We start from the raw sequence: 25,420 nt of genomic DNA on the forward strand, positions 1-25,420 counted from the left end.
AGAGCTGGTGGAAGGCAGATAAAGCAAGTTACATGCCAGGACTCTCTGCAAGGGCATACAAATGTACGATATAATATGGGAGTTGAATATCCTATATCATGGAAATACAGGGAATAAATACGAGTCTTTCCGTTTCCAGCTGGAAGCCTTCCAGGTGTAACCATTTGAAGCTGTCTTTCGGGGAAAGAAGGTCTATTCCTGGAGCACATTCGAGTGTCTACTTTAGCCAGTCGCCACTGTCCTTAGTCCCTTTGCATTTGTAATGAGAACCTTGAATTGCCAACTGCATTTTGGAGGCTGCCAATTCGATTTGACGCAGCCCCGGCGACTGCTGTTGGCCAGAATGGCAATCGCTGCTGGTGCGTATCATTGTTAACTTGGCTAAATTATATAAGCCCATGTGCCCCCCACTTCAGGGCGCGTGTGTGTGCCTTAATTGCTGCCTCCATTTGGCCGCTGGCCTTTGGAAAATGAAATTTGCAAACGTTGCAGGGAAACCTTCCAAAATGAATTGTTCGCCGAAGTTCGCTCAACAATTTTCGCGCTATTCAGTGGTTGAAAACGAGATGACGCTGCACGTTTTCCAAATGCTGTTTATTTTCGGGCGCATTGTCACAGAACTCGAGTTTTTGAAGCGACCTCGAGGGAATAACTCCAGAGGCCTTTGGGAGTGTTCCATCAAGGCTATTCATAAAACTGAAGTACTACTACTATCAAGTGTATTCTTTCCTGATCAAAGCCGTCCCTTTTACACATGGAATTTGTTGAAAGGAACCCAACCCAAAACATGTCGTGGCAGCTTCACTTGCCCACAGGTGGAGAGGCGACCCCCTGGAAGACTTTGCGCCAGAGGTGCTCCAGCAGGAAGCCGAGAAGGGCAAGCAGGTTGCCACCGAGGACGACATAGAAGGCCAACTGGAGGTCACCGATGGTGAGGACGCGTGCGAGGTCGGCCTCAGCGTTGGCCTCTAGGGTGCGGGCGCGCATCTGGATGTCGACGCGGGACTTCTCGTCCGCGATCCACTTGACGATGAGGCCGGCGTTGAGGAGGCGCAGAAGGAGGGCATTGATGGCGTCCTCCCAGGGCGAGTCGCGCGGCATCACATAGGAGATGGTGTAGTACTTGGGGCACTCCGGCACCACCCAGATACGGCGCAGCAGCATGAAGAGGGAGGACTCCAGCATGAGGGAGGTATAGCGAGAGACACCGGCCTTGCCCCCGTTCCGGGCCACATCGTCAATGACGTCCGCATGGAGGTCGCGGTTCCAGGATAGCTTCTTGTTGAGACTGGCAAAGAGCGGCGAAGTCTCGCTGAAGAAAAGATCATCCGCCATGGAGGTGTACTTGTAGATCACCTTCAGACCACTGTCGTCCAGCTCCTGCATGGTATTGATGTCCTTGTAGTACAGCGGATGGATGTACACCGTGGCCAGGCTCGACTCGAATATGGCCCCGAAGATCACGCTAACCAGGCACAGCGATCCAATGAACATCCGCTCCGCATAGCTCGCGGGCAGCCTCGCCAGATTCACGCGCACCCACACCACCCACGTGTCCACCATTATGCCCAGCGCCTGCTTGTACAGCTGCCGATCCCGCAGCTTGACGATCCCCAGGCGCAGGTTGATCAGGCGCAGCAGCAGCCAGATCAAGGCACAGCCAAAGGCGGACAGGATGAAGCCCAGCCAGATGTCGTAGCCGACCGCAAAGATGGGCAGTATGGACTGGGGTATGCGATGCGCCTTGGGCACGTAGATGCACAGCTCATCGTCGTAGACGGCCACCGTGAAGTCCATGTACTGCTGCACCAGGTAGTCCTTCACGAAGAATCCCGTCAGGCAGATGTCCAAGCCATCCTGGATGATCGAACCGATGGCTCCGTTGTAGCTGCCATTTGCACTGCGTTCGCTGCAGAAGAGAATCATTCGATGGGACATTCGATTCCAACACAGATTTATGACCAACCCAAAGTAGTTCTTATCTGGCTGCTGCAGCAGCAGGGTAAAGTTGAGTTTCTCCTGCAGTATCTGCGCCACGGAGAAGTCGACGCCTGTGACACTGACCAGTAAGCCCGTATTCGGGTCCAGCTCCGGCCGGGTGTAGACGGACTTGAACATTTGCACGCGTAGCGGATAGCCGCCCATGTCGTGGAAGAGGTACTTGGACAGCGGCTCATGGCCCGTGTAGGGGACCAGGCGGCCAAAGGCCTGTCCACTGCGCCGGAAGGGATCGTATATCCAGATCCCTTCCAGCGAGAGGATGTACCGGTTGTAGATCTTGTGGCGCGTCCACAGCTGTCGACAGCTCTCCTCCAGCTGGCCCTGCTCCCGCACCGTGAGTCCCTCACTCTGATCGGCCAGTACGTAGAAAAAGACCCCGGCCCGCTGGCTGGGGCCGGCTGCACCCCGATTCGAGATGAGGTCCGCCAGAGTCATGACCAGCGCCAGATTCTCCCGACCAAAGCGATCGTCCAGCCACTGGTCCTGATCCGCCTCGTAGCCCAGAACGATTAGGGGCACCTGGGAGCGATGCAGCAACCACTGGACATAGACGTTGGCGGCATCCCCGTGCTGATGACCCAAACGCAGCCACAGCTGCACCCGAGGCAGGTCCCTCGTGGGCACCGCCATTAAATCATCCAATTGGCTCAACTCCATCCCGATGGAAGCGCTTCCCGCGGAGAGCAGCGGCAGCAGCAGTAGAAGTAGAAGGAGCAGCAGGATTTGGACTGCCATTCGTCTTGGCTTTGATATCACAAATGACTCAGGAAGTCCTCCAGTTCCTCCTGTTAATGTCCTGTGCCGTGCCTGCTCCTTGTTTTGACACCTGCAATTTTGTTTGTTTGCTTGCGCGTAATTAGAGACTCGTTGTGTCAGCTCTATCGCAGGTCCCGTCGCAGCTCCTGAGCAAACATCGCAGGGCGACACTCCCCACACAGGGGGCTTATGTCTGTTTTTTTTCTCCTCTTGTTTTCCTGCCTGTGGGCGGCTACCACTCCCCCATAACTTCTGCTGCTTTTGTTGTCCCTTTTCCCAGGTTCGCATTCAGTTTTGACCATTCATTGCTAAATCAACTTGTTTGAACGCGGAAATCCCAGCAAAAAGGCCAACGAAAACGGAAAGCCCCCAGCCCCTCCCCAGCGACACAGCCCGCCCTGCGGCTGTAGTCCAATGGAATTGTTAGATCAGAGAACATACAAGTTCTTTTATTGTATTGTATGACTGTCGGGTCAAGCAGCATAAATATCATAAATGATAGCCAGTGGTGCAGCCTAAAGTAAATCCATACTATTTTATTGCTCGCTATTTGCACTGTCCACTGTACGAATCATTGTTACGGCATAGATATGTACATATGTACATATGCTTACGCACGGCAGCGGCCGTTCCTTCGCGTCGCTATCCACCTTCGTTTCGTTAAGCCGTTCTTTGCTCTCTATCTCCATCACTCGTGCTCGGCTCAGCCGCAGCCACGATTTGCTCTAGCCCTCTCTTTAGTTAGTTCGTGCGCTTCGCCCGAGCTGATCTTCGTAGCCATCGGATCACATTGCTCTTCATCGGTCGCACACAATATTCATACATATATACATATGTGTGCATGCACATACGCATACGTCGCTCTTCATATAACAATAAATATTGCCTATTAAAGTGAAAAAGCTCATTCACTATTCCCATTTGTATGCTTAGTAGTAACTACTGTAACTACTGAACGCTATGGCGGGTCCAACATTTTTTTTCTTTGTTTTCGCTAGAAAAAAAAAAGTCACCTTCGCCTCTTTCCGCATATTCACATGCATATCTACATATGGATGTATGTATGTACGAGCATGTACAAGGAAATCTGTGAGTGGTCACGTCTGCCACTACTGTCCGCTGACAAGAGTAACAAAAACAGCCATCAATAAAGTTCTACTCCTTCCAACGCGCGCTCGATCCGCGCGGTGCGTGCCCGTGTACCTGGTGTGTCTGGTCTGTGAGTAGTTTTGGAAATGAAAAATAAATTGGAAAATTGAAAAAGCAATTCATCGCATTAGGAACGTGCAGTGAATGGCAGGACTCGTTGGTGTGCCTCCTCCTGCAGTTGCCAAAGTGATGCTCCCCTTCACGGACAATGGCAAGTTTTTATCACTCCGCGGCAGGTGCGTTGCCGAGACAATGGAAACTGATGCACCACTCCATTTGCTCTTCATACTTCTTCTCCTTCTTCATCTTGAGGTCTACCCGGTCCGCCATTTGTCTCATTTGCTACCAGACTAGAGATGGGCATTTGCCATATGGCGGTATGTGACTAATGTGATAAGTGCATACGGAGGCCTGCCTGTTTTGCCCCCCGCTTTATTTTCATCATTCGAGCTGTCATATTCCACCAATCCGGTGGTATTTTCTTTAGGGGTATTGCTCTTAAAGTCTCAGAGATCGGCAGACGACGGAATATGGAAGGTTCGTAAATGTTTTTCGTGCATGTGCGTGTGCGTTCCGTGGCAGTCCGTCCCTGGCCGCGCCCATCGCCATCTGGGACCGAACTGCATTCAACACAAAACGAGCTGAGCTCAATGGGCGTGGCCAGCTTTTATGGTCCGGCGATAAAATCAAATTGAAGTTTTCCCGGCTTTCCTCAAAGACAGAGACACACAGGAGAGCGAGTGAGTGAGAGAAAGAGGGGAGTGAAAACGGTTGGCTCATTTATTATTATGAGGCGGCCGTTGTGTGGAACCGGAGGCATCCAGAAGGGAATGAAATCATTTGTAACCTGGCACGTGAAAATCAGCTCGAGCCAGGCATCCCGTAGCAAAGTTCGATTGGCCATTGTGGCAAAGCGCATTCTATGGGTTCATTCAGCCCTCTTTCGATTTGCGTCTAATCCGACCCCCCCATCGACAAAACTTTCTGTCCGTACCTTTGTCGGCTGGTTGGAGATAACCCGTTTGTCCCAAACTTCTTGCCTGTTAAATATATGTGAATTAACAAAAGCGCCAACGCTATTCTGCAGGGGAATGCATTTTAAATTTCCAGCGGATGCAGCACACTTTTGCGATAAGCTAGTGGCTCTTTATTTCCCACCAATATCCTTGGCTTGAAGCCCCATCACCAAATGGCAGAACCGAGCAGCAGCCACAGTCGCATTCACAATCCACAGCCCCTCCGCCCTGCCAAAGCCATTACTTCCATTGCATTTACTTCTTTTGGCAACGCAAATTGCTCGCAAGCGAAAAACATAAAGAAAATAAGAAACCAGAGTGCAATCATGTCGGATCAAATGAACTGAACTTAACCAAGCCGAATGGCATGGCAATGGGATTACCTTCAGCTGGAATTCACAAAAAAAAAAAAAACCCAAGGGTTGCCGAAGCGTTAAATGCAAAGTGAAAATATCCATAATGAACTCAAAATTGTTTGTCTGACGAATTCGTATGGAGAATGGCGAACACGAGCAAGTAACTCTAAAAATAAAAATGTATTTTTAAAGGTATATATTTATTTGTACACTGTATCCAATATTCAAGACACTGGACGTCCCAAATCGTCAAGCACTTCTGGACACTTCATCGATTCATCGAACACACCTCTAATCGCCTCGATAACTTTCGATTACCTCATCTCGATGTGGGGGAATGGCACTCCAAATGCTGTATTTCTCGAAAGGATTCTACGCCTAGCCAGGATGAAAGACTCCATAACATTTCGCTTAACATGTTTATTTACAATATTTTGAATTGTTTTTAAATACCAAAAATAATACGCTTAATATCGAAAAATCAACAAGAAAAAAAAGGTGTCTAAGAACTAAGACTAAGAGAATAATCATTAATTCAGTCAATCACTGGTCCATGGCCGTTGTCATGCACCGATCCACGCCGAAGTTCCTGCGCATGCGTTCCAGGGCTCCCATATTGAAGCCCCGCGCCAGCAGCTCCGCCTCCGCCTGAGCGATCACCTCCCGCATGTGGTCCAGCACTCCGGCGCTCTCCGTCAGCTGGCTGCTGACGAACTTGTGACGGAAGCGCAGCTTGGCCTTCTTGATCTTGTTGTTGTAGCGCGACTTGCGGCAGGACTCGGCCCTCTGCCGCTGGGTGTCGTGGCGACTGCTGGCCATTGGAGCGGCTGCGGATGTGGCTCTGGGCGAGGGTGTTGGCGCTGGTACTGTTCTGGATGCCTCTGTCGGGGATGGTGCGCCGGACGCTGTCGTCTCCGGTCTAGGTTGGGCCCGTCGCTCCACCACAATGGGGTTCGCGAGCAGCATCTGGTCCACATACCGTTGCTCCTCGTCGGCGTAGTGCGTCTTCAGGTGCTGCAGCTCCAGAGCCACCAGCTCGTCAATGTGCTCGGGTTGCTGCGTTGCCGGTCTGCTCTGCGGATGAAGGCCAGTGGCGCTGACTATGAGGGGCCCTGGACTGATCTGGGCGTAGAATTTATGCAGATAGAGATGGCTCTGTTCCATGGCGTGTTCGGGTGTGATGTGTGCTCTCCTCGAAGTGTGCAAGGCTTGTGCTGCCCCTCGTCCCTTCACGCCTCGCTTTTATAGAAAACAGGTAGCCCGAAATCGGCATTGGGTGGCACTGGGCCACCGCTGCAGGTCTGTTCATGAATGATCGCCATCCAACCGACAACTGGAACTTTTATGATCTTGTTTGCCTTCCCGTACCCCTTCCCTACCTGTCCATGGATTGGTCCCTCACCGAAGATGTAAACAAAGGGATTAGCGTCCGAAGCTGAAAATATCCTTAAGGAACTGCAGACAGGTATCCACTTTATATGTGTACCACATTGTCATGATCAAACGATATCCAGAACATGGATACAATATACTTATGTTATATATCCGTTTAGGGAAGGCGACCCAATAGGTACAGCTTAAATTCTACAAAATGATAAAGAAATTATGTTTGAATTTAATTTTGAGATGACACGCATTCAAATACAAAATATGTTTCTGTGGCAACTAATAAATTTTAATATATGCATTTTTTAGAGCTATGGAATCGCGATGGAAAAGCTGCGAGTAAGTTATGTCTGGCACTGTATATACAGAGATACAGAGATAAGTGTCCGACACTCGATAGATATACATATTGGAAGGGTGGTATAAATGTGCCTAACGGATACACGCGCATGATAAGGTCCAAGGTCAACACAGTGGCCAACACATGCAGAAACACCCACAGTGTAGGGATAATCTACCGATGAGCGATAAGAGCCAATCAGTCGTTGATAAGACTACCTGGAATTGGCAACCTCTGGCCCCTCGGGTACACATTTGGGTAGGTAGCCATAATTCAGTGAGAAATTAGCGGACATGTTGCGGCTTGTTGCGGGGCCCAGATAATCCTCCGGCACAGATCACAGCCCGTTGTATAATTAAATTAACAGCCCTCGACGAATCCCAAAAAATATGAGGTGCGCCAGCCCGGGTAAAAGGGGATCGGGGTTAAACCCGTGCCCGAGCAGGCCAGCACTCACAAAAATCTAAGCTATGGAAATCCTTCTGGATCCCAATTTATGATTGAAAGATCTAAAGTCAACGAACAGCGCGAAACCTGGGCTTTGTAGAAGAGACTGTAGACTGTATACACATAGACTCCCATAGTCTCCCGATTATAAGGGGAAGCCTGTAACGGACGAGTAATATCTGTACAAAAAAAACATATCTTTGCTAAAAGAATTAGCTTAAGAGAAGATACTTGTATTGATCTGAATGTTTTCTCCTTTCAAAAACATGCCTCATAGGGTTATCAAGCGAAAGTATACAATTCCTAATAAGAGCCATTAATATTAATATTATGGGAAAGCTGTAGGAAGTGGTGAAGTGTATTCACTGTAAAAAAACGTAGCACAGATTTGGGAGGTCTGATCGTCTGATCTATACTCAATGATCATGATCTTCTGGAATGATCATCTGTATTCACATACGAGGCTATCCCTCATTCCTCATGGAATCTTATCTTAATTCGAATGTAAATAGAGTGCTAGCGTTGTTGATAAGAAATGTTGTGGATTTTACGCTCTTTGTTGCTTATTTCTACATATTTCCATCTTCCATTTCCATTTCCCAGCAGCTTAAATCCTTCACTCCATCCATTTATTTGGTAATCCATCCATGCGTACATATGTTTTAAATTGTCAACAAAGCTTACATTTTCATGTTTTATATTGTTTGATAATATTGTCTAATGAATTTAGTTTGAAAATCACTACATTGTTTTACATTGCGATTTCAAGAAATCCTTTCTGCTGTCTGTCTCGGTATCGATGGTGTTGGAAGGTATAGGATTGCGCCGGATTGGAGATCGGCTTCTGGTTGGAGCCGGGCCCCGGTGTTGGCTATCGCGTCGGCTTACAGGTCGGCCTCTGGCTTGACTACTGCGGTCAGATAAAGGGGTCAGGGACTTGACAATATAGTGTTCTCCTTGAAGCTGAAGGTACCCCAGCCTTTGTCCCGCCTCCAGCGTGGCCATAGTTTCGCGGCGGTCCTTATTTGACAAGGGACAACCATTGAGCTTCTCAATCTTGTCCAAGATCGCCTCATAGCACAAGGGTGTGCTCGATTCCGCCAACAGTTGGGCCATCAGCTCAACATTCTGAATGCTGCAAGAGAGTGGGAGAGTCGCTGCCATAAGCCCGGGACTGGAGAGGGGAACCACAGATTACTCACTTGGATACGTTGTCTTTGGTGTACGAATTCATATGTCAGTCTGAAGTATCAGAAAATTTCACAAAGCTCAAAATGATACAAACTAAATGATACAAAGCTTAAAACAGATATGTTTACTGTTCCAGTCGTAGTTCCTAACTGAAATAAATGGGCAATCTGGAAACCTATATGCCTCGGATATACAACACAGCCTCCTATGAAGGGGGGGAACTTAATGCTCGCAAAAGGCAGTAGCAAAGCGGCATACAGCCTCCTTAGCCTTCCGTTCTCAATGGACGTCTCGCTTCCAAACTCAAGGGTGCACTCGAGATATCCGAGGAATTCTTAAAATATGCCTTAGATCTACTAAGAAAGCGTTGAAAGATGGAGCAGCAGTGTCCCCTACGGCTCCCTCTCCCTCTGCTACCTATTGCCCCACAAATGGCCTATTTGTTCATCCTTCATCTATGTAGCTGTCGCTCCGTCTATGGTTCCATCATGTCTTTAACACTTAGTTCTCTGTTTCTAATCCTGATTTACGTATTACTTTCTTTTCTGTTTACTGTTCAGTACCTGTTCTTGCCTCTTCCATATGGAGTCTTCAATGATCAGTAAAATATAAGATCAATGATAGATTGGGTGAGGAGCAAGTAAGATAGTGGCTTTCACCATCTAAGACTCTCTCTTATGCGCTCTTTATCCCTTATCCAACAGCTGTCCAGCTCCAACACAGATGATATCAGCGAATTGCAAGTGTCACACCATGCCAAACATGGTAAAGATTGTTCTCTTTAAAAAACATTGTATGATAGAAAGGAAACTACACTTGCACTAATTGAAAACGCTAATCTAACGCCAGTGGATAATTCATTTCTGTTTCCCAATCCAGGGGGTATAATTTTCCCAGTAACACGTCGCGTCCATAAACTCCCATAAACATACTCGTTCAAGCATTCTCAATTCTAGATCAGCATCTTTTGAAATCACAAAGAATGGCAAAAACTATGTCCTCTTCAGAATTTAGGAGATATAACGATCTAAGGTACTAAGACACTAAAGAAATCAATTTCTTGTTGTCTCCCAAAGACACATAACACATAAAGGAAAATTGGTACACCTAGTAGGACCAGTAAAAGATTCTCTATCTCTATCACTATATCAAGAAACTGATTAGAGGGTATCTCTTGGTCGAGACACGTCGAAATATTGTAGCCATCTCTCTTGTTTTAAATCTCTACTTTAATCGGGGCTGGGGCGGGCTGTCAGCGACAGACGGACCCATACCCCGACCCACACCCCGTGCTGGAAAATAATATTCCATTTGAATAATAAAACTGTCACCCAATATGTGTTTTTCGAGAGATACGATTCTATTTCGGAAAGCGAAAATGAGAAAATATGCAGACAAGTATAATTAAAAAACGATTTATAATCATTTTCGCACAAATCCCAGTGGACCCCCAAACGCCTAACACCATCCCAACCCAACAGGCCGAGCACCCATCGACCCATGCGACGTCCCATGTCCATGTCTATGTCCAACACCAACGAGCACTTGAAGCCTGAGAATTTCCAAACTCGAAAAGAATGAAATAGAATGGAAGGAGGGAATGAGGGCCAGAGCCAGAGCCATAAATACGGCCATAAAAGCAACGTGCTCATCGTGGAGACGGCACTGCCACCGCCACCGCCACTGCCACTTCCACCGGGGACATCCCCAACGACATTGAGTTTGAATTATGTCAACGCAGTAATAAATTGTTCAAGGCATTAAATTAAAATCTATGTACATGCAATTTCTGTGCGCGAGGCTGGGGGAGTGTGGCCAGCAGATAGGTGACCCCAATTTGGGATTTGCGTTGGATAATTTACAGCAGCGAAGGAGGCAGGCAAATCTCGGTTTAGTTTTAGATGCTCATCCTTTACAAAATCGTCAAAATTTACGTTTCGCTCTCTCTCTCTCTCTCTCTCTCTTTGAGTGGGTTGTATCCCTATCCATCTGTGGGTATATTGGCCATCGGATCAGCCCTCATGTCTAAAACACCTTTTTTTTGTACAGCCTACGCAAATCCTGCCACAACATTCGTTTAAAATACAATTTTACACTAAACTCTACAGGTGGTAGGGCTGATGGCATTTGCCAAGCAGCCGCGGGCCCTCCTCGAGGAGGGATTTGTGAACCCGACAAATACAGTTGGTGGCAAAGTTGGTGACGCGCCTCTGTATGCATCGCAGGCAGCACTTCTTCACTTGGCGATCAGATTGCTGTCGGCGATCTTCTCCCTCAGGCAGTACTCGTTAAGCTCCCAATTAGTGGCCTTACGGCGATAGAACAGGTCGTAGATGTAGCGCGTCTTCTGGTTGTGGATCTTGAACACGGGGCCATGCGGTTCCGTTTCGGCTGTAAATAAACATCAATTTTTCGCATTTTTCATCACTCCCTCCCTTCATCACTCTTCATAGAACTGCGCAGCCGGCGAATCGTACGTTGGCTTACTTAGCCTCTCGCATTTTCTGCCCCAGCTCCTCCAGTGTGGTCTCTATTAGCTCCCAGCCTGGTGGGCCCATTCAACTTCGCATCATAATCTGCTTCGTATATCTACACAATTTAACGGATTAACTATAAACGGAAAAGAGCTGTTCAAATTTGGGCTGCAAAGCCATCGATGGCATTATCGAAAATATCGATGTTCTTAGAATTGTGCGATAGTTTCTTATCAATTAAGAAAAAAAGTACTATTTCGAAGTTTATAAAATATGAAAATACAATATGCTAGTTGGACTTCTCCGGCATACGCATAGATAGTAAACGCAATAACGCATATATAGCAGACCGCCATTAAATTAAAAACGATAATTTACGAGCTTTTGTCAGATATCGATTCGATAATTTACATTTTGCATGAAGCTTATATGGTATATTGCACATACTGACTAAGTATCGGGGTTTAAATGTAGAGGCGCGACTCAACGTTTCCTTCCCGGTCGTTGCTTATACAAAGTGAAAAGGACTCACTCAAAGGCTAAACGACAAGGTAATCCGCCAATCCATAGTATATGGATAGTATATCCATAGTATCATTGGCCTCTGCGTCCATGTTCGGGTTCTGGATTTGATTTGATTTGAAACTCACCCAGCGCGGCTTAAGTATTTTGAGAACGCGTTAATAATTTTCTGCCCACGCGCTCGGCAGCTCGAGTGGACCCCAACGACTAGAAAATTGATTCACTAATCGGATAAAATTATATGGGCATGGCTAAATGTTCTATATAGCTGAGAATATTCCACGGAAGATCGAAAACGAGGAATATGTAAAATAGAACTTGAACTCAGTATATTTACGGTATATTTTTTAAATGAGGCGGTATGTTTCGGTATATTTCTGATGGTCGGACGGTATTGATGTTGTATCGATAAGTCCGCGTTGATTGAAGTTGAGTTTGGTTGATTGAATTGCGCCATATAGGTTTGCAAAGCGCTATAAATACATCTTTAATTGGACATCGAGTGCGACAGAACACACAACAAAGCTCTGGCACACACGTGTACACGTGCTCTCCATCTACAACTACAACTGCAGGCTGCATCTAAAGCTTCTCTGAACGAAAGTGTCGTCTGTGTGAGTGCACCTAAATAGATAAGAAAAAACCGCAAAAATTTTAAAAACTATTCAATTCGTGAAAACTGTTTTGCAAATTATACGTACCTACAATTCGTCTTGATTTAGAACTTTGTGTACTTTGTTGGGGTACAAACCGGTTTCAAGTCCAACCTCTCACACGTGCGCTAACGCACAACCAGTGCCACATTGTGGTAAACTGTGGCGTATCAGTTGATAAACAAACTCAAAATAATACAACACATTTTGTTTTTTTTTTTTTGTTGATTTATAAGAATATTATTAATAATTATATATACTATTTGATCCATATTTAAACAATTGAATATGTTCATTTGTGCTCAACAGTGCCTGCATGTCGTGGCAGTGGTTGTAAGCTGTCTCAGTTCTCCGTTTTTGATAAGCGAAGAGAAGCGCTGTTCCAGACGGGAGCAACATGTTGTGCCAGACATCGAAAAACATAGAAGTGCGACAGAGACAGACAAAAGTTCGTGAGAGCGTTTCTTGTGTGTGTGTGTGAAGAGAACCGCAAGTTTGCTTTTATCGTATACGGGTTTAACGCTATCCTGTACTCGTCCAGTAGAAGGGAGTATTAGACGAAAGAAAGCTTTTATACATATGGATATGTGTGTGCCTTGTACTCGTATATCGTATCGAGGGTATATTGTAATCCTGTGTACAGTAGGCAGAACCAAGGGTGTCCGAGCCCATTAAATGGATACATATAATAAATACATATATATGGATCTGAATTAATAGTTAAAACTTGTAAAATGTAATATCATGGCTAATTGCCATATCCGAATCTAATCTTTATAGGCAGAATAGGTACACAAATAAAATGATTTGCTTAGCATCTCTCTCACTCTCTTTGTACCTTCTGTGGACAGGATAAAGATGCGACAAGTGGACTGTTACCTGGTGCTGGAGGATGGCACCGTCATGCCGGGGCTGTCGTTCGGACATGTGGCCAAGGATAGTCCGGTGGGAGGCGAGGTTGTCTTCCAAACAGGCATGGTCGGCTACACCGAGGCGCTGACAGATCGCTCGTACAGTGGACAGATTCTGGTGCTGACCTACCCGCTGATTGGTAACTATGGAGTGCCCTGCCCGGAGGAGGACGAGCACGGCCTGCCTAAGCACTTTGAGTGGCTCAAGGGAGCCGTGCAGGCCACCGCCCTTGTGGTGGGCGAAGTGGCCGAGTGCGCCTGGCACTGGCGTAGCTCCAAGACGCTGCCCAAGTGGTTGGCTGAGCACAAGGTGCCTGGCATCAGTGGCGTGGACACACGCGCCCTTACCAAAAAGTTGCGGGAGCAGGGCAGCCTTCTGGGTCGCATCGTGTACGAGGCCCCCAAGGAGGGGCCAAACAAACTAATCTTTGAGGATCCCAACACCCGTAATCTAGCCAAGGAGTGCAGCGTACGGAAGAAGATGGTCTTCGGGGATACCACCAGTGGCAAGGGCCCACGCATCGCCATCATAGACTGCGGCCTGAAGCTCAATCAGTTGCGCTGCCTGCTGCAGCGTGGTGCCTCTGTGCAGCTGCTGCCATGGAGCGCTGACCTGAAGGACGAGGACTACGATGCCCTCTTCCTGTCCAACGGACCCGGCAATCCGGAGAGCTGCGACGCGATTGTTGAGCAGGTGCGGCGCGTCATCCGGGCTGGCACCAAGCCCATCTTCGGCATCTGTCTGGGCCACCAGCTGCTGGCCAAGGCCATTGGCTGCTCCACCTTCAAGATGAAGTACGGCAACCGTGGCCACAACCTGCCCTGCCTGCACCGTGCCACTGGCCGCTGCTTGATGACCTCACAGAACCACGGCTACGCAGTGGATCTGCAGGATCTACCCGGTGACTGGGAGGAGCTCTTTGTGAATGCCAATGACGGCACCAACGAGGGCATTGTCCACCGCTCCAAGCCCTACTTCTCAGTGCAGTTTCATCCGGAGCACCATGCAGGGCCCTGCGACACCGAATTCCTGTTCGATGTCTTCATGGAATCCATCCGTACCCCACAGCTGAGTGTGCCAGAACTCATAAATCGACGACTGCGTCCCGCCAAGCTGCTGCCCGTCCAGCCTAAGCCGCGCAAGGTGCTCATCCTGGGCTCTGGTGGCCTCTCCATTGGCCAGGCGGGCGAATTCGATTACTCCGGCTCGCAGGCCATCAAGGCGATGCGAGAGTCTGGCATCCAGACGGTGCTCATCAATCCGAATATCGCCACCGTGCAGACCTCAAAGGGAATGGCGGACAAATGCTATTTCCTGCCCCTGACCCCCCACTACGTGGAGGAGGTGATCAAGTCGGAGCGCCCCAACGGAGTGCTGCTCACCTTTGGCGGCCAGACGGCACTCAATTGCGGCGTGGAACTGGACCGGGCCGGAGTCTTTGAGAAGTACAATGTCCGCATTCTGGGCACGCCCATCCAGTCGATCATCGAAACGGAGGATCGTAAGCTTTTCGCCCAGCGCGTCAACGATATTGGGGAGCAGGTGGCGCCGTCGGAGGCCGTCTATTCGGTGGCCGAGGCTCTGGAGGCGGCCGGCCGCCTCGGCTATCCGGTGATGGCCAGGGCCGCCTTCTCGCTGGGCGGCCTGGGCTCCGGCTTTGCCAACAACGAACAGGAGCTGGAGAACCTCGCCGAGCAGGCGCTGGCTCACTCTAGCCAGCTGATTGTGGACAAATCGCTCAAGGGCTGGAAGGAGGTCGAGTACGAAGTGGTGCGCGATGCCTTCGACAACTGCATCACCGTCTGCAACATGGAGAACTTCGATCCGCTTGGCATCCACACGGGCGAGAGCATTGTGGTGGCCCCCTCGCAGACGCTTTCGGACCGGGAGTATCAAATGCTCCGCAACACCGCCCTGAAGGTCATCCGGCATCTGGGCGTTGTGGGGGAGTGCAACATCCAGTATGCGCTCTGCCCCCACTCGGAGCAGTTCTACATCATCGAAGTAAATGCGCGGCTGTCGCGCAGCTCGGCGCTGGCCAGCAAGGCTACCGGCTATCCTCTGGCCTATGTGGCCGCCAAGCTGGCTTTGGGCCTGCCCCTGCCCGAGATCAAGAACTCGGTGACGGGGAATACGACGGCCTGCTTTGAGCCCTCACTCGACTACTGTGTGGTGAAGATACCGCGCTGGGATCTGGCCAAATTCACGCGCGTCAGCAAGCACATCGGCAGCTCCATGAAGAGCGTCGGCGAGGTGATGTCCATCGGACGAAGCTTCGAGGAGGCCTTCCAGAAGGCCCTACGCATGGTCGACAGCGATGTGCTGGGCTTCGATGCGGACGTTGTGGTCGTCGACGAGCAGAAGCTGGCGGATCAGCTCTCAGAGCCGACGGATCGACGGCCCTTTTTCTTGGCCGCCGCCCTGACCATGGGCATGGATATCCAGCAGCTGCATCAGCTCACCAACATCGATCAGTGGTTCCTGCACAAGCTGGAGCGGATCGTCTTTTTCAACCACCATCTCAGCCGCCTCAATGCCTCCGGCAGCCAGCTGGGTCCCGATCTGCTGCTCAAAGCCAAGCGTCTGGGCTTCTCCGACAAGCAGATAGCCAAGGCCACCAAAAGCACGGAGCTGGTGGTGCGCCAGCAGCGTCACGAGCTGGGAATCCGTCCGTTTGTCAAACAGATCGACACGGTGGCAGGGGAGTGGCCGGCGAGCACCAATTATCTGTATACGACCTATCACGGCACCGAGCACGACGTGGAGTTCCCCGGGGGCCACATCATTGTGGTGGGGTCGGGCGTGTACCGCATTGGCTCCTCGGTGGAGTTTGACTGGTGCGCCGTGGGCTGCCTGCGGGAGCTGCGGAAGCTGCAGAAGCCAACGATCATGATCAACTACAACCCGGAGACGGTCTCCACCGACTACGACATGTGCGATCGGCTGTACTTTGAAGAGATCAGCTTTGAGGTGGTGATGGACATCTACGAACTGGAGTCCTCCGAGGGCATCATCCTCTCGATGGGGGGCCAGCTGCCCAATAACATCGCCATGGATCTCCACCGGCAGCAGGCCAAGGTTTTGGGCACTTCCCCGGACTCGATCGACTGTGCCGAGAATCGTTTCAAGTTCTCGCGCATGCTGGACCGGAAGGGCATCCTCCAGCCGCGCTGGAAGGAGTTGACCAACCTCAAGTCGGCCATCGAGTTCTGCGAGGAGGTGGGCTACCCTTGCCTGGTCAGACCCTCGTATGTGCTGTCCGGGGCGGCCATGAACGTGGCCTACTCCAACCAGGACCTGGAGACGTATCTGAACGCCGCCTCGGAGGTTAGTCGCGAGCATCCGGTGGTCATATCCAAGTTTCTCACCGAAGCCAAGGAAATCGACGTTGATGCCGTGGCCGCCGACGGCCAGATCCTTTGCATGGCCGTCTCTGAGCATGTGGAGAATGCGGGCGTCCATTCGGGCGATGCCACGCTGGTCACCCCGCCGCAGGATCTCAACGCCGAGACGCTGGAGGCCATCAAGCGGATCACATGCGCCTTGGCCAGCCTCCTGGACGTTACCGGACCCTTCAACATGCAACTGATTGCCAAGAACAACGAACTCAAGGTCATTGAATGCAACGTGCGCGTCTCGCGCTCCTTCCCCTTCGTCTCGAAGACCCTCGATCACGACTTTGTGGCAACCGCCACCAGAGCCATTGTCGGCATGGACGTGGAGCCCATCGATGTGCTCCATGGGGTCGGCAAGGTCGGAGTGAAGGTGCCACAGTTTAGTTTCTCCCGCCTCGCGGGCGCCGATGTCCAGCTGGGCGTCGAGATGGCCTCCACCGGAGAGGTGGCCGGCTTCGGCGACAACCGCTACGAAGCCTACCTCAAGGCCATGATGTCCACCGGCTTTCAGATACCCAAGAATGCCGTACTCCTCTCCATCGGTAGCTTCAAGGTGAGCGTTCGGTTCCATGCTTTCTATATTTAAGGACTTTCCCTTTTTTAATTCGTATTCGTTTCGTTTCCTTCTCCTTTTTGGGCAGCACAAAATGGAACTGCTTCCTTCCATACGGGATCTGGCCAAAATGGGCTACAAACTGTACGCCTCCATGGGCACCGGCGATTTCTATGCAGAACATGGCGTTGATGTAAGTGCAAAAACGTTTTATAAAACCAACTTGTCAGGATTCCTTTAACGAGGGGAATCATTGCCTTTTGCTGGGGAAGTCCTGAGGATTCAGACCATGCTTCCAAAGAATGCTTCCCTGAGAATAGTAAAAAGAACCAATTACATGCCGTGTACATGAGGTAGCAGATCGATGCTGGAATCGAGACTCGCGATAAACTAAAAAACCAAAAACAAATTACTTCTCGTGTGCATGAATCGCCACAGTGATGACCGACTCACGTGCACAAGCGAATGCTTCAACGACCATCTAGTCTAAGCTTGACTCCCAAGAAAAGAAAAAGAGCCATATTGCTGCTTGACTCAAGACAAGCAAAAAACGACATACATTGCATGTGCTTGACGCAATAGATTGATGCTCTGCACGAGCTTCGCTGTGATTTCGACTTAAAACAGTCTTTATCTTAGTTTTTTATCGAAAGATCTTATCTTTCTTTTCTTTACTGAATGGAAAATAAGATTCCGAATTGCTTATAGAAAACACTTTCAAAAGACCCTTTGGTTAGATTCAGGGCCAAGGCACCAAGGCACTCTGGAAGAACAACTATAGTAGCTCTGATACGCAATAGTTATATCCTAGGAGGAAGGCTGATAAATCGATTCATGCCATTAGTTGGAGTTTCCTTTTTTTCAAGTTTGTAGACGCGAAAGATCTGAATTTCGTTGTATTTTATTTTATTGTAAATATGTACATAGATATCTGTACATCTTCAGATATGGAAGATAGTATTAAGTAGTGCTTTAATTGGAGCCGTTACCTATTGGAATAACTTTGATTTCATACCTTAAGTCAAAGTGAAACAGAAACCCTCTCATAGTCACTTGAGCTCTCTTAAGTATTCCTAATGGATTTAGTAGCACAAGGTACTACGGGTTCCTTCCAGAAGAGTACTCGATGGGCCTTATCTTTGAGTGGGGGACTTAAAAATACAGATATGGATATCAGCGAATATACGAGCATATATTGCTTAGGATTGGGGTTGGATTCAGTTGAAGGCTTCCTTGATCTTCTGCGTGTTCCGCCTGAGGATGTCGCGTAGCTCTTCGCGCGTCGCCTCCGATGGTGCCAGGGTCTGGATGACCTGCTCCGTCTTACTGCTCAGGGTCTGTAGTCTGTCCGGGTCCACGTTGAGGCGCTGTAGCAGAGTGTTGAGCGATAGCATGCTCTCGCTGGGAGTGGCCATTGTTTGGGCTGGGTCTTCCTTAACCTCTTGCACCTCGCCCTCTGGTTTGGGCTGTGTGTTTCCCTTCAGGATGCCCGGTGGTGTGTTGTGTGGCAGGGGCAGGACCTGCCTGGACATGGGATCGGGTGAGTGGATCTGCACTACGTGCTCCATGAATTTAATGGACTTGCGACGCTGCTGGGGAGTCATCGGAGAAGGATGGGGCGATGGCGCTGGCGATGGCGAACAACTGATTGATCCGGAGAAGCTGCGTCGTGGTAGGGCCGGCGCAGCCTCTGCACCGGCCACACACATCCGCTCAATGCGCCCAGACGCCTGCTGCAGCTCCTCCACATAGTGTTGGGCATTCTGGGAGCATCCGAGCTTCTGGTACAGTCGGCACAGCCTCTGGGCCTGCTCCAAAAAGAGCTCCGCATGCAGCCGATTGCCAAACTGTGTTGCCTTGGCCAGCATGGCCAGCAGATGGTCGATCAGCAGCTCCAGCAGATTGGTGCGCCGCAGTATCTCCAGGCCGTTGTTCAGCTGCGGCCTGTCGGGGGACTGCGACTGGGGAGTGTCCTGAAGGCTGCGGGAGCGCGCTAGCAGCCACTGCATGGACATATCCATCGATGAGTCCTGGGAGGGACGCCGCTGCTCGGTCAACTGCTGCAGCTGCTGGCTGGAGGCTCGCAGCATTTGGGTCTTGCGCCTCAGCTTGCCCCGTGAGCGCTCCTGATGCTGCGGCATGCCGAGGAGTCCCCGGGCATCGGTGACCTCCTCTCGCTGCTTTTCCTGCTGCTGCTGCTGCTGTTCATCCTGCTGCTGTTGCTGCTGGTGTGCCTGCTGAAGGATGGAGTTGCCCGAGCGGGAGAACTTGCCCCAGCTGTGCAGCTGCAGGTAGTCCTGGCAGAAGAAGTTGTCCAGCAGCCGCTTGTAGTCCATCTTGGGATAGAAGTCGGGGGCATGCTCGATGTTGCGCAACGCTTGCATGAGATGGAGGAGCGGCTGTTCGGCAATCCCGGCCATGATGGAGCGCAGCTCCATGAGTGCGTCCTCCGGGACATGCTCGAACAGGTTGCGCCGCTCGATGAAGTAGTCGCTGAGGTGCTTCCGGGCCAGGCACTCGTCGAAGGAGCGGACAAAGCGCAGCAGCCGCTCCCCGAGAAACTCCTCGGGCCAGTCGTTGCTGTGCCGCTCGCACTGCCAGAAGAGATGCGCTCGCAGCTGCTCCACCAGGGAGCCCATGGCCTGGCACTTGTCGCTCACAAAGGTACGCACGAGCACCTTCATCAGGAGGAACACCTTCAGCTGCATGGCCGTCAGCTGGCGCTCGAGGAACTGTTCCGCCTGGGGGAAGACGATGCGCCACTCGAGCTCCCGGAAGGGATTCCGAGAATGCTTCGGCGCATACCCCACTGGGACCACATGGAAGCCAAAGGAGCGAATGCGGTTCCTCATCTGCTCCGTGGGCCACTGGAACTTCTCGTCGGTGTGCAGATTGGTGAGACGCGGGCGCGCCCTCAGATTGAACTCGAAGGCACAGTCGGGCCAAGCGTTGGGCACATGGATGGCCGGCACCAGCTCCTCCCTGTCCGTGTACACGCTGCATCCCCTATAGCTGCCACTCGCCAGCAGCGAGGGGGGGATCTGCAGCTCTCGGGAGAGCTGCTGCCGCAGAAGATCCCCAAAGTACTTCATGAACTGATCGGAGCTGAGGTAACTCTGCTGGAGCAGGGCCTGACGGCGCTGCTGCTCCACACGGCACTGCCGTAGCACCTGGACGGTCTCGTAGGCGGAACGCGGACCCTCTTCTGGAGCCTCTTCCTTGCCAGCCTTCTCCCCATCGCTGTCGCCGGACAAGTCCTCCTCGTCGTCGTCGTCGTCGTCTTCGTCGTCTGATTGCTCCAGCCAGGCGGGCAGGCAGCTGGCCAGCCGGCGTACGCATCCCTCCGGCAGGACGTTCCTTTCCAGCGGAGTGGCGTTGCCCATTCTCAGCTCCTCCATGGACCGGAGAGTGTTGAGGCGTGCCAGATAGACGTGATCGTAGTCACCCTCCCGCCAGCTGCCCGAACTGTAGCCGGATGTCGATCCTCCACCGTCCGTGTAGATGCCATCGCCCTCCCCCTCCCCCTCATCGCCGCTGCTGGCGGGCATGGCCCCAATCGGAACGAGTGGGTGTGCCGGGTCGTGGGCCTGCTCCCTGAGCTTCAGGCGCACATAGCCCATCCAGCGGGACTGCTCCATCAGCTGAACGTACTCGGATCGGCAGGGCGTGGATGTGTAGTAGTCGGACTCCAGCAGCACCTTGCAGAGGGTGGCAATCGAGTCGTAGTTGGCATCGTTCGGCCGTGATATGTCCACGTTCTCGAACACCACATACGTCAGGGGCTTCTGCAGGGGCTGGGAGTGCTTCGCAGCTCTAAAAAAAAAGAACAGCGAGAGATCAGGAGAGGTCTGGAGAGGAGGGAGGAGTGAGGAGTGCCACCTACATGGGCTTAAAGTGCAGATGCTTGGACACGGTCACATCTATGGCGCTGGCCTGCAGAAGGCTGTGCTCGGTGAGGGACTGGCCACAGGCACGCCTCTGAGCCTGCAGCTCCTCGTCCATGGCCCCCATCTCGGCATCAAAGTGCGCGAAGAACTGCAGGCCCAGCAGCAGTTGGTTGAGCAGGAACGTGGGCAGCTCCTTGTCCAGCTGTTGCAGTGTCTTTTGCTCGATGGTGCGCTGCAGCTCCTCCCGCTGGTGCTCCAAGGTGCGGGCATACAACGCACTTACACACTCGGTGGCACTGCTCCCATTACTGCCGCCTAGCAGACGCAGCTGCAGGGCCAGATCCTGGCTCGGTTTGCCGCTAATACGGCGGCGTCGTATCGATCCTGATGAACCACCGCTCGATCCTCGCTTTTGCTGTCGCCTGCGGGCATTGCGCTTCTGGAGCTTCTGCAGCTGACGCATCCGCTTTTCCTCCTGTTGGCGTCGCCGCTGGACGCGCGGGGGGGCAATGCCCGCCTGCAGTGGACTCGGTGTGGATCCTTCGTATTCCGATGGCCTCGAGCAGGAGCAACCCATGGCTGACTTTTGCTTCTTTACTGACGGACGGCTCCGTGTGTGTCTCTGATCGGGTTCGATTGTCTTGTCGCCAGCACTCTTCTCCCTGATAAGGTCGTGCCAATCAACACCAATCAACAATCAAACAATCGCAATCATCAGCCATCAGCGGAGATAAGTGCTGACTCTGACTACACTTCCGGCTGGGCGAGGGGCGGGGTTGGTTCCAAACGACTATTTTCACTCTACTGTGGGACCCCCCATTTTTCTTACCTTTAAACTAGGATTTGTACTAAAAAGTGAAGCCATGCTATTGGGTAATATGAGCATACATTATACATATGTATGTATAAATCCATTTCCAGGGACACTAAGGACTATAATTTATATTATATAAATCATAAATAACTCTTGGTAACCTTATTAAATGGATATTTGTATTCTTATAGTTAATAGGATATAGAATAATAATATAATCGTGGTCAACCTTCTCCCTTTCACCGTTGTGCGCGTGTCTGGACCCACTGTGCCATAGAAACGGGGGCGGGGGGTTATTAATTGTATTTTCTGGAATCTCTACAACATCCCATAAAAATCGATATCTGTGTGTGGCCTGGGCAAACAATTGATTGCATTTGAAGTTGAAGATTGCCACTGACGTTCACTTGGCCTTGGGAATGCCCTCTCACTATGTAATGCTCTCCTTTCTCTGCTCTCTACAGGTGGAATCCGTACAGTGGACATTCGATAAGACAACGCCGGACGACATCAATGGGGAGCTGCGTCATTTGGCCGAGTTCCTGGCCAATAAACAGTTCGATCTGGTCATCAATTTGCCAATGAGTGGCGGCGGTGTCAGAAGGTGAGTCCAGAAATGCTGCCCCCCCTCCTAGCACTGATGGCTTATGGATGCACTTGTCCTTGCCTTTTAGGGTGTCCTCCTTCATGACGCATGGCTATCGCACCCGTCGTCTGGCCGTGGACTACTCCATACCATTGGTGACGGATGTCAAGTGCACCAAACTGCTGGTGGAATCGATGCGCCTGATGGGTGGCCAGCCGGCGATGAAGACGCACACGGACTGCATGACCTCGCGGCGGATTGTCAAGCTGCCGGGCTTCATCGATGTCCATGTGCATCTGCGAGAGCCGGGTGCCACGCACAAGGAGGACTTTTCCAGCGGCACAGCCGCTGCCTTGGCTGGCGGGGTCACCCTGGTCTGTGCCATGCCCAACACGAATCCCTCGATCGTCGACAAGGAGACGTTTGCCCAGTTCCAGGAGCTGGCCCGCCTCGGTGCGCGCTGTGACTATGCCCTATATTTGGGCGCCTCCGATGCGAACTGGGCCCAGGCCCACGAATTGGCCTCGCAGGCGTGTGGCCTGAAGATGTACCTCAACGACACGTACGGCACACTGAGGCTCAGCGATATGACGGCCTGGCAGCGGCACCTCTCACACTGGCCCAAACGGGCCCCGATCGTTTGCCACGCGGAGAAGCAGAGCATGGCGGCTGTGGTGCTGCTGGCACATCTGCTGGATCGCCATGTGCACATTTGCCATGTGGCCAGGAAGGAGGAGATCCAGCTGATTCGGGCGGCCAAGGAGAAGGGCATCAAGGTAACGTGCGAGGTGTGCCCGCACCACTTGTTCCTTAGCACCAAAGATGTGGATCGTCTGGGCTCCGGCATGTCCGAGGTGCGTCCGCTCCTCTGCTCACCCGAAGACCAGGAGGCGCTGTGGGAGCACATGGAGTACATCGATGTGTTCGCCACCGACCATGCACCGCACACGCTCGAGGAGAAGCAATCGGAGCGTCCACCGCCCGGCTTTCCCGGCCTGGAGACCATCCTGCCGCTCCTCCTGCAAGCCGTCCACGAGGGCCGGCTCACCATGGAGGATATCAAACGCAAGCTGCACCGCAATCCGCGCAACATCTTCAACCTGCCCGAGCAGCCGCACACCTATGTGGAGGTCGATCTGGACGAGGAGTGGACCATCTCCGGCAGCGAGCTGAAGACCAAGGCCGGCTGGACGCCCTTCGAGGGGACCAAGGTCACGGGTCGTGTCCATCGCGTGGTCCTGCGCGGCGAGGTGGCCTTCATCGACGGCCAGGTGCTCGTGCAGCCCGGCTTCGGGCAGAATGTCCGCAACAAAGCGGGCGCCCAGCAGCTGCTCTCCGAGGCCACCCAAGAGCTGCCCAGCGATAGGGACGCTAACGACACCTTTGCCCGCCTCCTGACTGTGGAGGGTGCCGCGAAGGTCCACTTTGTGGACGAGGCCAACAATTCAAACAGCTTCCTGCGACCGATCTCCCCGTCACCGCGCCACCGCCTGGACTCGTCCAGCAACACCACCCTGAGGGACTACCTGCAGCGGACCGCCATGTCTGTGTCTGGATCGGCATCGGGGTCGGTGGCGGCCAACCAGTACTCTCAGCCCAGTCCCAACCCGGTGGCCCATTCGCTGGTGGGCAAGCACATCCTGGCCGTGGACATGTTCAGCAAGGACCACCTAAACGACATCTTCAATCTGGCGCAGCTGCTCAAGTCGCGTGTGACCAAGGACCGGCCGTTGGACGATCTGCTGCGCGGCAAGATCATGGCCAGCGTCTTCTACGAGGTGAGCACACGGACGCAGTGCAGCTTTGCCGCCGCCATGCTCCGACTGGGCGGACGGGTGATCAGCATGGATCAGCTGACATCGTCGGTGAAGAAGGGCGAGTCCCTGGAGGACAGCATCAAAGTGATGGCCAGCTATGCGGATGTCATGGTGCTGCGCCATCCCCTACCCGGAGCTGTGGCTGTAAGTATGCAATGGATTGACGCCCTTTCCATTCGTTAATCTCTCATTTATTGGCTCTCAGCGTGCCGCCTTGTACTCCCGCAAGCCGGTGATCAATGCTGGCGACGGCGTCGGGGAGCATCCCACCCAGGCACTGCTGGACATATTCACCATTCGGGAGGAGATCGGCACCGTAAACGGGCTCACCATCACCATGTGTGGAGATCTGAAAAATGGGCGCACCGTCCACTCGCTGGCACGTCTCCTCACCCTCTACAATGTGACGCTGCAGTATGTGGCGCCCGAGACTCTCCAGATGCCGGACGAAATCACCAAGTTTGTTAAAGAGCGGGGCGTCAACCAGGTGTTCTGCAACGACCTCGAGACGGTGCTGGCCGACACCGATGTGCTCTACATGACGCGTATACAGCGCGAGCGCTTCGACAGCGACAGCGAGTATCAGAAGGTAAGCGCCCAGGATAATCCAGATGCTGCCAGCTGATGCTGATATATGCTTGGTTCTTGCAGTGCAACGGTCGCTTCATTGTCACGCCCAAGCTGATGACTCTGGCCAAGAAGCGTATGATTGTGCTGCACCCGCTGCCCCGTCTGGACGAGATCAGTCGCGACTTTGACTCGGATCCGCGCGCTGCCTACTTCCGGCAGGCCGAGTACGGTATGTACATCCGCATGGCTCTGCTGGCCATGGTCGTCGGATGCCGCAGCACGGCTCTCTAAAGGAGCTCCCGTGGAGCAGTTATTTTTTACCATATATTTTTCTATAAAATTATGCCCCTGCATTCAGATACACATATATTGTGTGTTAGTGATTAAAGACATCCTTCAGTTGGTTACAACACAAGAATTACCTGACAACTCGGTCGCTCCTATGGCACCTGCAATATATAGAACCTCCTTTCGACCTCCCCCTGCCTTGCACATCTCATTGGGGGACTTGTAGCTGTCCCAATCCAAACACAAAAAAAAGTACACTTGTCCATTGAACCACAAACACATTCGGAGTAACTTGTTCCTTTATTTA

General features: G+C 51.8%; 6 protein-coding genes across 6 annotated transcripts; 1 reads left to right on the forward strand and 5 right to left on the reverse strand.

The window, feature by feature from the left end:
* Positions 1-801: 801 nt before the first annotated feature.
* LOC6598268 lies at positions 802-4,236 on the reverse strand. Its single transcript, XM_002023290.2, has 3 exons — positions 4,175-4,236; positions 1,967-2,827; positions 802-1,909 (listed from the first exon to the last, which is right to left on the reverse strand). Exons 1-3 carry the CDS (start codon positions 4,234-4,236, stop codon positions 802-804), a joined length of 2,031 nt encoding a protein of 676 aa, XP_002023326.2.
* A 1,585-nt stretch (positions 4,237-5,821) lies between these two features.
* LOC113566166 (protein sisterless A) lies at positions 5,822-6,442 on the reverse strand. Its single transcript, XM_026990536.1, has one exon. The coding sequence runs from the start codon at positions 6,440-6,442 to the stop codon at positions 5,822-5,824; it is 621 nt and encodes a 206-aa protein (XP_026846337.1).
* Positions 6,443-8,066: 1,624 nt separating this feature from the next.
* LOC6598267 lies at positions 8,067-8,725 on the reverse strand. Its single transcript, XM_026990520.1, has 2 exons — positions 8,654-8,725; positions 8,067-8,586 (listed from the first exon to the last, which is right to left on the reverse strand). The coding sequence occupies exons 1-2, from the start codon at positions 8,683-8,685 to the stop codon at positions 8,193-8,195; spliced, it is 426 nt and encodes a 141-aa protein (XP_026846321.1). The 5' UTR covers positions 8,686-8,725; the 3' UTR covers positions 8,067-8,192.
* A 2,019-nt stretch (positions 8,726-10,744) lies between these two features.
* LOC6598266 (protein BUD31 homolog) lies at positions 10,745-11,200 on the reverse strand. The gene is given in 3 exon segments (XM_026990460.1): positions 10,745-10,881; positions 10,884-11,033; positions 11,107-11,200. Coding segments are annotated over 3 exon segments (381 nt in total).
* Positions 11,201-11,967: 767 nt separating this feature from the next.
* LOC6598264 (CAD protein) lies at positions 11,968-25,240 on the forward strand. Its single transcript, XM_026990399.1, has 7 exons — positions 11,968-12,252; positions 13,143-17,151; positions 17,240-17,344; positions 22,317-22,456; positions 22,527-24,399; positions 24,461-24,844; positions 24,907-25,240. Exons 2-7 carry the CDS (start codon positions 13,150-13,152, stop codon positions 25,114-25,116), a joined length of 6,714 nt encoding a protein of 2,237 aa, XP_026846200.1. The 5' UTR covers positions 11,968-12,252; positions 13,143-13,149; the 3' UTR covers positions 25,117-25,240.
* Positions 18,056-21,699, reverse strand: LOC6598265. The gene is made up of 2 exons (XM_002023287.2): positions 21,035-21,699; positions 18,056-20,964 (listed from the first exon to the last, which is right to left on the reverse strand). Exons 1-2 carry the CDS (start codon positions 21,613-21,615, stop codon positions 18,369-18,371), a joined length of 3,177 nt encoding a protein of 1,058 aa, XP_002023323.2. The 5' UTR covers positions 21,616-21,699; the 3' UTR covers positions 18,056-18,368.
* Positions 25,241-25,420: the final 180 nt, after the last annotated feature.

This window comes from Drosophila persimilis, unplaced genomic scaffold, assembly GCF_003286085.1.
Source record: "Drosophila persimilis strain 14011-0111.01,24,50 unplaced genomic scaffold, DperRS2 tig00000579-arrow-pilon, whole genome shotgun sequence".
NCBI lineage: Eukaryota > Metazoa > Arthropoda > Insecta > Diptera > Drosophilidae > Drosophila > Drosophila persimilis.